The 15845-nt window shown below is 44.3% G+C and overlaps 1 protein-coding gene across 6 annotated transcripts in view; it reads right to left on the reverse strand.

The window, feature by feature from the left end:
• MICU1 (mitochondrial calcium uptake 1) overlaps positions 1–15845 on the reverse strand; it is an 89618-nt gene that overhangs the window by 12452 nt on the left and 61321 nt on the right. For all 6 annotated transcript variants that reach the window (XM_031064462.1, XM_031064461.1, XM_031064460.1 and 3 more), the window contains one exon: positions 1458–1595. In XM_031064462.1, coding sequence (XP_030920322.1) covers positions 1458–1595 — 138 coding nt within the window. The remainder of the gene's footprint in view (positions 1–1457; positions 1596–15845) is intronic.

The following is a 15845-nucleotide window of genomic DNA, read 5'->3' on the forward strand; positions in this document are numbered from 1 at the left end:
GGAATGAAGAATAACAGCCTTGGAAAACAGCTAAAGATTAGATTAAACCCAGAGTTTTATTGTTTTGGATGCTGCCAGGGTTGCCTTGTGCAGTCAAGGTAATTGCACCAGACAAAGAAGACAAGGTTTGGCAGATTCCAAAAGAAAGCTCTCTCAAAAGAACTGCACTTCCAAGGGAAAGCCTTGTCGGGTGAGTTTGGGACAGTTCTGGGCATTTCACCCTCACCAGTGTAGGCAATCATGAATTTTTCACCATTTCTGCTCCTTACAATTTTTTTTTTGTCCTATTGCCCATTTTCTCTCCTTGAAAGTCCTTGGAATAAAGGAAGATAAAGATTTGCTGTGAATCTGGTTGGCTGTAAATAGAAAGACAATCTGGCTGATTTGGAGATGAGGAATAAGGTAAGAACAAGAAGTTCTTCCTCTGGCACAGATGTCAGGGTCTTGGCTTACACATGAAAGGAAGAAAACATCTGCTGTAGGAAACCTTCCAAAATAAATTCCTTTGCCTCTTTTCTCACACAGCCAGCTACTGTTCAGTAATATCTTTACACACACACACACACACATATATCTATATATATATATAAACCCAAAAATCACAGCAATAAGAATCAACAATTTGCAAACTTCAAAAGCAGAGCTGATATTTTTCTATTAGACACATATTGCATCTAAGCACTTTTTTCTGGAGAAATCAAATGATTCCTGCTAATGTAGGAATCCCATTAAGGAACAAAAAGAGCTGCAGACCCTGGTCAGAACTTGTGTTTTATAACACACTTGGCACCTAAACCAGTTAAGAAATAAACTCTGGTTCTGATGTTAGAAGAAAGCAGCTCTAAAACAGCCAGCCAAAGACCTTCCATCCATTCTCACTTTGATGAATTGCTTGTTTATATCCCAGTTAATAAAAGAACATTCTGGCTTAATAAAAGAACATCCATTACAGGGGCAGATGTAAAATTCTAATGCTCAATAATTTCTCAGCCCATACTTGCCTTACCTGATAAAGCACATCCTGTGGTATGGATATCTTATTCCAAGGACTCTCACTGAATTAATGAGTGTAGGGTCTGCAAACTTACTCCTCTCTAAATTGTGAGTAATTTTTCCCAGAAGTTAATTACTAAGTAATAAACTGCCTGCTCACAGCAGCTAACGAATCCAAGGTCGAGCCAGGAACTGGGAGCACGGCTTCAGTGTTTGTCCTGGCTCCAGACCCTGGGTGCCATTCAGCAAATTGAATTTTTAAAATTACAGCATCTATTTCCATAAGGAACAAACCTACAGGCTGCACTGGACACCAACCACTGCACTCCCAGCTCTTCCCTCTCCCCCATGGCTCAGCACGGAGTGGACACTTTTCCAAAGAGGATGGGGATTGCTTAACTCACTTCTCAGCCCAGCCTGGGGCTGGGAGAAATTTTCCCAAATTTTCCATGAATGCCACTGACCTCTCCATCCTGGAAGTGCTTCTTGAGCTGCTTGAGCATGACAGTGAGCTTCTTGGACTGCACCCCGCTGTAGGCCAGCAGCATGCTCCCGAACTGCCGCTCCGTGATCCGCCCCTCCACCGGGTCGTGCCGCTCGAACTGCGAGGGAAGGCAACAGGGAGGTGAAAACCAGGAGCAGCACAAAGCTCCACCTCGGGTGGGAAGCATAAAAAAGGTACCATAGAGAATTAACATTGCAGGAAACTCTGGTGAAGGAGAAGTGCTGATGGGTTCCAGCATCTGCTTTCCTCAGGATTGTCTCTCCACATTTGCCCTACGTGCAATTCCTTGGACAGCTCTTGGGAGAAGCCTCTGTTGGAGTCCTGGATGCTGAGAATTTTAGACTTTCTCTACTAACAGAGTCTAACCCCCAAGAGAACACTGCATTTCACAGAATTCACAGAGTCACAAGGTTGGAAGAGACCCCCAAGATCATTGAGTCCAACCCAGCCCTGACACCTCAACTAAACCCTGGCACCCAGTGCCACATCCAGGCTGTTTGTAAACACATCCAGGGATGGTGACTCCACCATCTCCCCTGGCAGTTCTTTATCACCCTTTCTGTAAAAAACATTTTCCTAATATCCAACCTATATTTCCCTTGGTGCAGCTTGAGGCTGTGTCCTCTGGTTCTGTCAGTGCCGCCTGGAAAAAGAGCCCAACCCCACCTGAGCACAGGCACCTTTCAGGTGAGTTTTCATTTGACTTGAAGCTGTAGAGAAAGCTCCCAAAATTGACTGATAGCACTAAGATTATGAGTGTGTTGTTTAATTAGAAGTGTGTAATATCACAGAGTAGAAAACCTAGAGTTTAGAATTCTAAAATGTAACAATATATGAGACAAAATAAAAGTTAAAAGACAGTAGCTAGTTGCTCTTCTTCACCTTCTTCTTCATAAGTTTAAGTAATATTTGGTAATTAAACAAAAAAGTCCACTTTGTGGACTTCAAGTAATTAGTTATTAAATTAAAATAAATTAGTTATTAAATTAAAAAATTAAAAAAACCCAAAAATTAAATTTAAAAAATTCAAAATAATTTAAGTGTCATTTCTTAATTAAACAGTTTAACCTTAAAAAAACTTATATAAAAATTAAATATTTTACAACTTATTAATAAAATACTAGAAAAATAACAACTTATAAATAAAAATAATAAACATCTAAATATAAATACGAAATACCATCTCAAGCACTTAATCCTAACTTTAACAGAAGTTAAAAAAAACCCCAAAACCAAAACAAACCCACCAAAACCCAACACTTAATGGTGCTCCAGTATGAGGACACCTGTTGAGGTCAGGACCTCCTGAAGAAATAGAGAACGTGCAGCTGTGAGCTGGAAAGAAAAAATCCCCAGGGAAAAGAAAGAAGAAAAAAGAAGTCAGAAATCCCTCCCAGTTTTATCCCACAGGAGTGGGCTAATGAGTGGCTGCTCTAAACAGGGACAGTGGTTAATAAACCAAAGAGAAGTCCTGCAAAGGTCTTCTAATTTTACTCTTCTCTGCTCCAAGGGACCAGTGTCCCAGCAAGGGAAGGTTCATGGATGTCTCCAGACTTCACCTTCCCCAAGTTCTCCTCATCCTCAGACCCTTCCAGACCCTGACTCTTACAAATGCTGCTGTGAGGCCCCTGCAGAACTTCCAAAAAGCCCTTTTGAGAAGGGCAGAGAAGGTTTTCTCCAGTAATCCATCTCTCCTGCAGTGGTTTGTCTCCTGGCTTGCACTGCAGGGGAGGAGGGAAGAGCCATTCCCCAGCTTGGGAAGGTGCTGGCTGGGAGCACCAGCTCTGAATAATGAGAATTTCATCCTTTCCTCTTCCTCTGTGGATCTGCCAGCATCAACATCAGACCTCACCCAGCTTCACAGGTCTCAGCACTTGGGATAGATTATATCCCTCCAAATTTACCAGGAAACACAACACCAACACTCCAGCTGATCACAAGGCAGGAGATGACATTTAACAACAAAACGAATTTTTAAACTCACGGGGAACAACTTGGTACCAGTGACTGACATTCTGCTGCCTGCTGAGTCAACCATTCCAGCCTCAGCTGCTCTTCAGTGCTAATAAATTATTAATTATTACCACATCAACCAGATTTTGGCTGTGGGAAACCAAGGGATTCCTGATAAGTGGAGCACCAAGGCTGGAGGGATTTGTATGGGTGACTCTGGCAGGAGGCAGATCCCAAATGGAGAAATTCTGCTCCTCAGCCCCCTTGTGCTTTCACCTGTGTGGCCCACACAGTTTTGGGGGGGAAAACGGTGATTTTTACTGTCATCTGATCCAGGCCTTGGGGATCACTCATGATGCAAAACATGGGCCTCTCCTGTGCTGGGGAAAGGAGAGGGAAAACTCATTTTTGGAAATGTTCTTCATTAAAAAGCAGAAGTAGTAGTTTCTGTCATGCTTGAAGAATGCAAAGAAAATACCCCTGGGACACAAAAATTTTCCATCAGTGCTGCTTTTGAAGCTTTCTTCTGCTGTAATACTCCTAATTTCATCCCCAAAGCCACAAATCAGCATTTTTCTACCAACAGCCTTAAAACACCCCAGGTTTTAGCAGAGCTTTAGGTAGAATCTTTAATTAAAGACTAGGAAATGGGTCCAAATAGCTCAGATCAACCTCCTCAGTGGTGACTATGCCCAGAAAATCTCAAGTTGGTGTCTAAAGCCCATCAGCCCCCTCTCCCCCTGCCCTGCACTCAGGATCAAGCATTGGGCAGCTCCATGGAGGAACACAAGCAAGCAGAGCTCCCTGCAGATGGGGAAATAAAGAACCAGCTCTTTGCAGGTTTTTTGGAACGAAACTTTCAGATTGTGGTCAGTTTTGCAGTACCATTTGCAAAAAAGACCAGGAAGGAAAAAATGAAATACTTTTCATCTTCATTCTTCTACTGATACACCACACAGCTGCTCACAAGAAATAAAAAAAACTATGGAATCTATGCTGCTTATTATTTATCTCATTTTAAAATGAACATTTCTAACATTAAACCAGGACACTCAGATGCCCGCTGTCATGTACAGCCAGGTCAGCCCAGAAAGGGGCTGGGAAGTGAGAGCTGGTCCACATCCATTCCCAAATTCCAATAGAACCACCACTGAACTGAGCAAAAGCAACAGCAGCACAGTGAGGGATAAAGAAAGTTCAAATCTTGCCTCCAAGCTGCTGTCAGATGCATTTAAATTAATTACAGAAGGGATAAGCAGGCCATGTCATTTAAAGAGAAATTTCAGGTAGGGAATTCTGTTTATTTTTTTCTGCTATGTCAGAGATTGTGTTGATCCATAACGAAAGTGGGCTCCAAAGGATTTGTGAGTGGAAACTTATTGATTTCTGATGAAAGAAAAAAGCCCCAGGTACCCCTGACACCCCCTTTCCTGGGAGCAGAGGTACCTCCTGCTCCTCTACCCTCTGGAATGTCTCCTAGCCAAACACAACTCAGCACTTGGAAATGCAGGAGGGTGCAAAGCCTACAGGAATTTGTCATTCAGTGCTCAATACACAGCCTACAAACACTGTTAAGTGTTAAAATCCTCTGGGTATTTGAAAAAGCAGGAAAAATATTGCCCATTCCCAGGTAATCACAATGATCTGCCCTCAGGCACAGGATGATACTGTACAGGTTATTTTTGTGTTCACTGCGGGGGAAACAACCCCACACCCTCCAGGGAGGGGCTGCAGGGCACAGCACACTGGGGTTTATTACAGCTAACAAATCCTCTGACAGCCTTTTGCCCTTTATGGATCTCAAAGAAGGAAAAGCAGGGCCAAAGCACAGCTCACCAGGCATCATTCAGAGGGGGATGGAGCAGCTCCTGCTCCCAACAGGACAAACAGAGGACAGGGGGTCCCACCCCATCCCAAAATCACACCCACAATCAGCCAGCGAGTCCAAAACCTCCGGAGCAGCTTCCACCGGCAGCCACTTGGTGCCAGCAGTGGATTCTGCATCTGCACCAGGCAAGGAGAAGGGGACAGAATGCTGGCCAGGGTTCTTCCTGCAGGCCAGGACACCTGAGGTGCTGAAGAAATCAGCTTGAAATATAAAAAGGCTTGAAAGAATTTTGAAATTCATTCAGAGCCAACGTGATGTGGAAGGAAAGCCGAGGTGGTTATGGAACAGCTCAGGAGGAACTGTAGGGACAGGACAGGAGGGAATGGCTTCAAACTAAAATAAGGGAGGTTTAGATGGGATATTGGGAAGGAATTGTTCCCTGGCAGGGTGGGCAGGCCCTGGCACAGGGTGCCCAGAGCAGCTGGGGCTGCCCCTGGATCCCTGGCAGTGCCCAAGGCCAAGTTGGACAGGGCTTGGAGCCACCTGGGATGGTGGAAGGTGTCCCTGCCATGGCAGGGGTGGGATGGGATGGGCTTTAAGGTCCCTTCCAACCCAAACCATTCTGGAATCCTGTGGGAGGGGAAGAAAGCAGCAGAAATGGGGTGCAGCCCTTGACTTCACCAGCTTTGCTGGCCCAGTCCCTGTAGCCAGTCCAAACACACAGCAGGGTGCTCCCTGTGTGCTTTTTTTTTTTTGTTATTTAAAAGATTACCTATAACCTTACACACATGTTAAATAGCCCCAAACTCCCCCCAAACCTGACAGAATGAGCATGTTCCTGCTCTTCTATAAGATGAAATTCCCAGATTTGTTCAAACAACCCCACTCTCCTTCCTTCTGAGAGAAAAGCTTTCTCACATGAGGAGAGCAGAGGACAAATAAGCAATTTCCCTGCTTCTACATCTCCTTAATTGCACAACTTTATGGAAAGGCAATACAAGGAGCCATCATAAAACAACAGACCCATAATATCTTTTCTTCCTTGCTTCATTGTTTTTCCCCTCCACTAACTCAATCCATCTTCCCCTGCAGGAAATCAAATCCCAGGCTCTGAGGAGCATCCAGCCCAAAGCAACTCAGAGACACCACCATGAGAAACATCCTGGTGGAGAAATAAAACCTGCTGGAAGTTCCTAAATGCAGACTTTGGTGTCCTTCCATCTCTCCCTCTGCCAGCAAGGCTCACCAGTGGGAAATGAAGCAGCTCCCATGGCCTCAGAAAAAGGCCAAGTTTGGGCACCACACACTTCTCAGGGGAAGGTTTCTCCTCCCAGCTGACTCTCCTTCCTCCTCAATAAATTTTTCATAATCAATTTTGTTTATAGGGAGAGATTCTACCTAAAACTCCAGTGCTACCATCTGTGGGAAATGGATTTGTAGAGAATTTTCAAAGTTTGACAGAAGGTTTATTTACATAGTATGTATTTGTATGTAAACTTTGAGATAAGAAATGCTGACTTAGAAATGCCATGGAATAGCACAGACATTGTTGAGAGAGAAATGGAACTAGAAATAAGTTTTAAGGATGGTTTTGTAAATAAGATTAGATACTTTGGAGAAATAGAACTGTGAAAGATGCACTGTAGTAGGACTTCTGAGGGGTAATTTTAGATGATTTGTTTTAAGGCATTTACAGCATGGTGTGGTAGAAGTTGATAGGTTAAATGTTTATAATGTATTGTAATTCGAAAATAGTTGGCTTTTAATTGTGATGATGTGAATTATAACATCTGTATTGTTTTACTCTTTACACAAGACTGAAAATAAAAGGTTTTAAAACGTTTCTTGGTTGTTTTATTTCTGAGTTCTCAGTTGCCCCATCTCTGTGTCAAAAAATCCAACAAATATCCTCTTTAACCAGAGAAGGGGAGTTTAAAAATCTGCTTCAAAAAGGAGGAGCAGTGTTTTGTGATTGCTGCCACCAGACCCAAGTGGGCCCAAGAGAGCAGCCCCTGCTCTGCAGCTGGGGAGGGGACACCACAGCCCCAGAGAGGGCTCAGCAGCACCAGACAACCACGAGTGCCTGGCAAAACCTCCCAAGGAAAAGTGGGATAAATTGATTTTCCCCTCCTTCCTAAGCTGGCATTTCTGGGCTGGACACATACTGGTGGCTTGTGTCTCCTGCTTTGTTTGCTGAAGAAGAAAATGGCTGAAATAACCTCCAGGCCCCTGCACTTGGCACAGGCACAGACATTTGGGATCCACCAAATCCCATCGGTGCAGGAGGGAAACACCCAGCTGTAACTGGAGCCAGCACCATGAAAACACAGCTCAGACTTTTCCTAAAGCAATGCCAAGAGGATATACTTCCCATCCTCTTCAAACACTCACATTAGTTAAATATCCAGCTGTATTTTAGCAGGCTCCTAAATTTCCAGGAAGGTTTCCCCTAAAAACCAATCAAACAGATGATGTATTCCCCGCAACCTCAAAGCAAGGATCTTAAATAAATAAATGTATGTGTGCCACATTCCTAATTGAGACAGCAAAGAGAAATACATCTTCAAGGACATTTGGATGGGGAGAGAAGTGTTGAGGGATGATCTCTGAGCTTCTTTCTGCAGGTTAAAAAAAAAAACATCCACAGGAGAAATTTTGCTAATACTAATTCTGTCAGGTTTAGGGGTAGTGGGAAAAGGTGACCTGTTCTCAGAGTTGCTCTGTGCATAATAAGGAATCAAAAGGGTCTGGGAAATAATGATCTGTAGGGTAATACTCAGATTCATAATATATGACCCTTTAAAGTGGTATTTGCTCAAAGCTTTATTTGACAGGCTGTAATACATTATTTATCTGCAAACTACTGCAGCACTGGCTCTGTTTACTGTTCTGGAGAAGGAGGCAGCCAGGATCTCTTGTCAAGTTGCATATACAACCATGACAGGAAGAAAAAGAAAGGAGAAAACACTATATATCTCCCTAAATCCCAGCAACCTCGTCCATCCAAAAAAATTTAGTGTATTTGTGAGTGAGCTGAAGTGTTTGCACAGGCACTGAATTACTGCCAGAAGAAAAGAAAGGGAAAAGTTTCTAAAGGCTTTTTGTTTGGGAAGATTGAAGATTTAAAATACTCATTTTTTGGGGGGGTGGGGGGGGGATAATTATGCTGAAAGGTTTCTTCTGTGGACATGGATCTAAAGCACTGGCTTTTGCAAGATGAAGCTCAGCCTGCTCTGGACACAGCCTACAAAGCCCCTGGGTGTAATTATTGCTTTATTTGGTAAAACCCACCCAAAGACACAGCTCTAAAGATGTTCAGAGCTGCCAAAGCAGGGGGAATGAAAATGGGCAGGAGGAAATGCCAAACCCAGCCTGGACCATTGCTTCTTTTTTACCTTAAAAATAATAAAAGAAATGAAAGAAATGGGAGCTATTTTCACATGAGAAAAATCCAATCTTCCAAACGCTCTCCCTGTTCACACTTTCCCCTCTCTGCCTAAGTGAATATGTAGCAGCCAGGTTAAAAATGTCCATCTGTCAGCAGCAGTGCAATCCCAGCAGACCTGATGTTGGAGAGAAGCTTTGGAGATTTCATTGACCTTGGCAAACCACTGCTGCCTGCAAGGGGGAAAAATTCATTGCCATCACCAGCCACTTGTTCTGCTTTAATGAGCAATTAAAAAAGGTTATGTAAAGATGGCTGCACCTGAACTTCAGCCCCATGAATGAAAATATCTTCCTGCAGGCTCTGAGCAGATCAGCATTTTGAAATTCTGGGCAGTGAGGGAATGACAGGAAGGAAACCTGAAGAAAAGGAATCAGTAATGCTAAGGAAAAAGGACATGTTGATAAATTAAAGGGATGCAGAGGGGGAAGAGCTGAGCAATCTCCTCCCATGTCTGCTCTCCAGACCTGGCTCTGTTGCTGCCATCCCTGCCCTTGACAATGGCTCCTGGTGCCATGGAACACAGCAGTTTTTCTGTTCTGCATGCTCCCTGAATAAGAGGAAAGTTCAGAAGCAGAACAAACTCCCAACCCCCCTGCAGGAAAACACACAGGACAGCGGAGCTGCAAGAACCCGAGTGAAGCCATTACTCTGAAAAATCCCAATATCTAAGTCTCCATGGAACTGCTGTGCACAGTTTTATTAAGAAATACAGCTCCCTCACTGCCTGTTAAGAGTTCACATTGTTTTCTGCTTGACCTTGGTGTTCAATTCTCCAAGAAGAACAAGTTTTCAGGAGTTTAATTCAGCCTAGCAGGGAACAGGGTCCTGCTTCCATGTTCCTCCCACATCAGCAGAAGCAAAGCCAGGGCTGCAGCACAGCCAGCAAGGTGTGGAGCTGCAGAACAGCTCTGAATTCAGAGCCTGGAAGGGGAGAAAGAGCAAGAGGACTGAGTGTTTGTTCATCCAGCAGCAGGAGGAGGCACAGGTCAGGTACCTGCTACAAGAACATGCTCACACAGACATCCCCAGTCTCTTGCCCCCCAGCTTTTGCTGCTCCCTGCTGTTGGCTAACTTGGTTGTGCACACATCAACAAGAGCATCTATGCTAAAGAGCTGACATTTCCTAATTTATGGACTCTGATACCAACCTCCACACACTCCTGTGGCAAGGTAATGAATGCAAAGAGCACTCCTGGGATTTTATTTGCAGGGGTCCCCACACAAGGCTCTGCTGCACTGCAGGAGCTCAGCAGTGGATTTACACACCCCTCATAAACCAAAGGAGCCTGTTGGTACAGAGCAAAGCCTTCCACTGCTGCTAATGATGCAATAAATAGAAATTCCAATAAAACCCTCCACAGCTTCCCCTGCAGAGCCACTGCATCAACCAGGCTGAAGTCACCTGGTTCTAACACAAGCAAGGCAGTTCTCTCCCCAGGGGGGTGCTCCATGAAGCATCCATCCCAAACAAGAGGATGCCACAGCTGCTCCTCTGTGTCCCAGCCATGCCCACAAGCAGCTGCAGCACATGAACTGCCACACACACCCTGCCAGCCTCACTGGCACACTCCTGGGACCACTGGATATTTTGGTGACCAGTGACAGACCCAAGAGAACAGCCTGAAGTTGTGGCAGGAGAAGTTTAGGCTGGATATTGGGCAAAGGTTCTTCCCCCAGAGGGTGGTCAGGCATTGAACAGCTTCCCAAGGAATGGGCATTGCCCCAAGGCTGCCAGAGCTCCAGGAGTGTTTGGATAATGCTCTCAGGCACAGGGTGGGATTGCTGGGGTGTCCTGGGCAGGGCTCAATGATCCCTGTGGGTCCCTTCCCACCCAGGACATTCTGTCATTTTACAACTGACATGCAGTTGCTCAGTATGCTCTTATAATCCTGAGGCCCCCAAAACCACCCCACAGACTCTTTCAGAGTGAGGCACTGGGAGGGTTTGATTTCTCTGGCACAAGTTTCCTCACCTGGACTAGGGAGGAATCAGTTAGGAACAGCATTTATGGCATCTTCTGACTGAGGCACAAAGCCCAGCTTTTGGTAACTCCCCTGTGACAGTGAAACCCCACCCACCAGCATCCCCCATGCTTCATGGATAAAGGAATTCAACCTGCCTTGGATTTCAACTAAACCTTCCCTGGTGCACACTTAGGCATTTCATTACCTGCTCTGCTGTTCCTGATTGATGAAAATGACTTGCCTCAGACTCCTTTATGGTGACTCCTTGTGTTTACTGAGACAGTTATCTCTCCCTTCTGCCCTTCCTTTAAGCTGCACATACCATGGCCTCATAACTTATCCCTGGCCTCAGATTTTTTTTCCATACTAATGTTCCACTCTGAATTCTCCCCAATTCTCTGGTTGACACTGGACAGGAACTGAATGCCAGCTTTCCCCCAAACCTCAGATGCTGCAGTTAACCTGAAGGCTGCATGTGACCCTTTCCACTCACATGCCAAGACAAAAGCAGGCTGCCAAAACCAGGATGAGCTGTCCAAGTCACTTCCAGTGCCTGCCCAGAAATTCCCAGATTCCATCTGTGTATGCTGGACTGTGCCTCCTTAACTGCAGATGTGAAACTATTCACAGTGGTTGGATGATCCCGCTTTTAACTGGACATGTCACACAATTCTGTCACCCAGCACCCTTTCATGGCTGTCCATCAAAGGCAGGGACATCAGCCTCACTTCTGTTCCTTCAACTCCTACCATGGAATAGCAGAAGAAGGAATATGTAGGTCTGCAGGGTCTCCTGGTAACTCCCCTCTCCTTGGCAACTAAATCCATCATGGCTTTGTCCATCTCTGACCTCAGTAAGTACTTCTGGAGGGCACAGCCTCCATATCCAGATCCTCTTTTCCTCCAGAGCTGTTTAAAGGTTATTAGTTATCAACACACCTTTTATCTGGTCAGGGCCTGACAACAGTGACACATCACTCATCCTCTGGGACAAACAGAGCACTCATGGGGCACACTTTAGGCTTTCTGTATTTAGCCATCAGCCCATCCTCCTCTCCCCCCCCTGCAGCCAGGTCAGGAAATCACTAACAAAAAACACAAACAACTTTTGTACCTGTCATTAATTGCCCTGCTGAAGAGGCAATTCCACAAGTGCTGGTTTGGCTTTTTTGATGTAAGGATCACATGAAGGAACAGAAAGCAAATCTAAACTAAAGCAGGAGTTCTAGATATCCAGGATATAGCTACAGAACTGACAAAACTGTGTAAGTACACAAAATCCATTACAGGATTGCTGAAGAGGCAAAACTCATAAGGAGAAAAGGAAAACATGACATTTCCCATCATTGTTCCCACAGGGGCTGGGTCAGGGTGAGGCTGAAGTGAGAGGATCAGCAGGTAAAGGAAACTTTGAGAGACAACACAGCTGATCACGACAGAGACTGTCATAAAGGTGACTTAAAACCAAACAAAAATGTCTTGTGTAAGTTCAGCAGCAAACTCACCTCTAAAAAGTCTGAGTTTTGGGCCCTTCCTTACCAAGCTCAGCCAATCTGACACTGTCACACTTCATTTTTCAGGCTACTCAAAACCATTTACTTAAGCTACTCATTTTCCCCCTAAATGACTGCAGCAGAAACAAAGATATGTGAGTCATTACTGCAAGCTTTGTTACTGTTAACAAATCACTGAAAAGCTGTATTGCTCTGCCAGCCTATATAAAAACCAGGGCAGAATCCCAAAAAATCTTGAGTAAGCTGGTAACAACACAGCAATTTTTAATACCTGCTACAGGATTACTTGGATACTAACTATTCCAAAACTGGGACTCAGAAAGACACTTAACAGATTTAATTACAGATTTTATTACCAGAAAACCCAATTCTGAAAAACCAGAGTATTTGTTAAGACAAGCCTGAGATCCCAAAGGATTTAGGACTTTCTAATGAGATGTGGGCAGATGGAAGAGCATCCAGCACCCCTTCCTCATAAAAACCAAACCAGGCAGTAACTCTATTGGCACTGGCCATGAAAACAGGAATTTCCAGGATAAAGAGGTTACTCCCACATCACCTGTCACAGAACAGACACAGAAAATAAGGAATTTCCCAGATGACCACAATGATGTCTCGTACCTTTGCCATATTCTTATGTAATAATCCCATTTTACTTTGCTTGGGAGGGACATTGGGGCATCCTTAATCCTTGGAGAAGAAATAAGAGAAAAAGAGAAAAAATATGGAGATGAAATCAGTGCTCTCAGCAGGTTTTGGGGTGCCTTGCAGGAGTAATAAAGAAAAGGAGAACAAAGGGCTCACACAGCTCTTCTAGGTGCTTTTCCAGAATCCTAAAAATATTTAGGCTGGGAGAGCCCCAAAGGCTGGCTGGGACTCCTTTTGGTCCACCAAGGACACAGGGATATCTGGGACAGGCACTAACAAGCAGAAATAGCATAAACAATGATGTCAAGTCCTATTCATCTTCCAGACTCACAGAGATCTTCCACTCAAACACCCAAAAAAAGAGCCCAACACCACCTGTCCCAAGGGGACATGTGAGAACTGCAGAGCCTGTCCAGACAAACTTGTCATTGTTTGTTAAAGGAAGCCACCAGAAAAAAGGACTTTTTGGCCATAGGACCTTGCCAGGAGCCCCATTTGCTGGGCTGGTTCCTGTGGCTCAGGCTTAGCTAAGCAGGGCCACCCCATAACCCAAAAACTGACCACAGCTTTCTCCAAGCAGCCAAACCCCAAAAAGTTGAAATAAGGCATTAAAAGCTTCTCCTCTACCTCTGGCTGTGGTTACTTTCCTCATCCTTCCCTTCCTGCAACTGAGTTGACTGCTGAGTCTTCATAAAATGATGGAAAATATACTTGGATAAAAAAAGAAATAAAAGCAGAAAAGAAGAGAACAGCAGGCCATGGTTACTTAAACCTGCTATCAACACTTCAGCCATAAGGAACATTGAAATGTTCAGGGCTTTGTCTGAGTTAATTCCTCTGTGAGAGCTTCTGCTGAATCCTAGCAAGAAATATGCATGGATATTTTGATTAAAAAAATGAACCAAAATCAGTAAGAGGAAGATAAAGTGGGTTCAGATGGTCAGAAACTATTGTTCCACCTTCAGTCAGCAGAAAACAGCTCAAGTGTATGAACTGCAGAAATGCCTGGATCCTGAGCTGAAGGGAAAAAGCTTTAAAAAAAAAGCTCTTTCTTAAAGCAGCTTTCTTTCAGATGAGACAAAGGCAGCATCCCAGATGGAGAAGAGAGGCTCTGGGTCACTCAGGGGCTGCAGCAGCCCCAGGAGATTCTTCAGACCTGCATTTCCCCAAGGACTTCCCCAGAGCTCCGATCATGAACAAAAACTGGGTTTCAAATCAGCATCCCAGCTTCAGGCCATGCTCCAGTTTTACTGAGCCAGCAGAGGATGAGCAGATGAGGGAAGAGTTCAGCAGAGCACCACTTCTCACATTTTCCTGATTTACATGGGTCAGGGTAAAGCCCTCTCTGCTCAAGAGAATCTCATCTCTGAATTGCTGTGCTTTTCAAGCAGCTGAGGTCATTGGGGCACTCCCTGGGAAAAGAACAACACAAACCCACCAGACACTCTGGGAAAAGCTCCTTAAGTGTGAACAAACACATCAAATGTGAAGGAAGGAGAAAAGGTGGGAGATCAGGTCAAAAGAACTAAAAGCTGAAGAGGAGAGAAGCCACATTGCATAATGCTGGGGACAGAAATAGGCCTGTTTTGCCTAAATCAATGAGAGCAAGGAACAGGAAAATCAGGGCTTTAGTAGCATGAACTCAAGGAAAAGTTAGGTTTGGCAGAACAGAACCACCACCGTTTCAGTGGAAATCAGTATCAGCCTGGGGCTGGCAGGGAGTCAGTAATGATGCTTTAATGATATTTGCTAACTTACCCAGACATAAATATCTTTTATTGTCCCCAGTTATAAATAATCTGTTAGAGAAGCAACTACTATTAGCCAGGAAGATGCACAACTGACTGAAATAACAAAAAACTAAAATGTCACAGCAGGAATAGAAGAACAAGTATCATGAAACTGAAAAGAAAAATCCCCATTGCCTCTTAATGAGGGCAGTGGGGAGCTGTGGAGGGAGCACAGGGCCAGGAACACTTCAGAGCCCACCCCTGGAGTGAACAGGGCAGGGGAAAACCGGGGCATAGAATAATCTCTGCTTCTCTTGCCTTTACATTCAAGTTACACACGATGTTTCTTCACCTTAAAAAGTATTTTATTCCTTTCAATTTGCAGAGGCACTGAGGAGCTGACCCAGTTCACAAAGAACATTGTCTTGGACAGCCAATTCCCCCTGCAAAGGCAGGGCCACAGCACCTGCTTAATAGCCAGGAAATGAAGGCAGTGAACCGGGCAATTGCCTCCACAAAAATAAAATAATCAGTCCTTGGGTCAGTTTCTTATTTGGATTTGTAAATTCCAAATAAAAAGGGAATAAATTCAGTTTTAAATTGCAATGACTGACTTGATAAGAACTTAAGAAAATGCTGATCACACAGCCTGAGCATGTGAGCAATAATACACCAGACTGAAGTGACAGAGCTCTGAATTCTGTTATCCTGATAGGCTGAGGGACATCTTCCTATGCACAAATCCTGATTTCCAATGCAAATAAAAGCTTGGTTTTGCTCAAGCCAGGTTGAACCCTGCAGCCTGATGTAGTGATGGGCACCATTTCCAACTGAGTCAGCTCTGCCTGGGAGCTGAGACAGACCAACAAGTCCCCTGTTGCTGTCCTTCTACTGATTTTATACCAAAGAACCAAATTTTGAAGGGTGATGCTTAAATTCAGGCTATGTGATGAGGAGCAGGAGGTTGGGAGCTGCTGTTAAAACTCAGAGTAATGCAAATTAAAAAGGAGACCAAATTCAGAAGAGATGGACAACAGAAGTCACATAATAGGACCACCTATTTAGGAGGATCCAAACAAGCACTGAACACTTTCCCAGCAGAAACATTCAGAATAATGAAGCAAACAGAAAAGGTGGGGACAAAAGCAGAGATGAAGTGTGGTATTTTTGGGGTTTCCCAGACAGAGGAGGAATGAAGGAATCTGACTCCATGTTCTCAGAAGGCTAATTTATTATTTTATGTTACTATATTATATAAAAGAA

This window comes from Geospiza fortis, unplaced genomic scaffold (genome assembly GCF_000277835.1).
Source record: "Geospiza fortis unplaced genomic scaffold, GeoFor_1.0 scaffold48, whole genome shotgun sequence".
NCBI lineage: Eukaryota > Metazoa > Chordata > Aves > Passeriformes > Thraupidae > Geospiza > Geospiza fortis.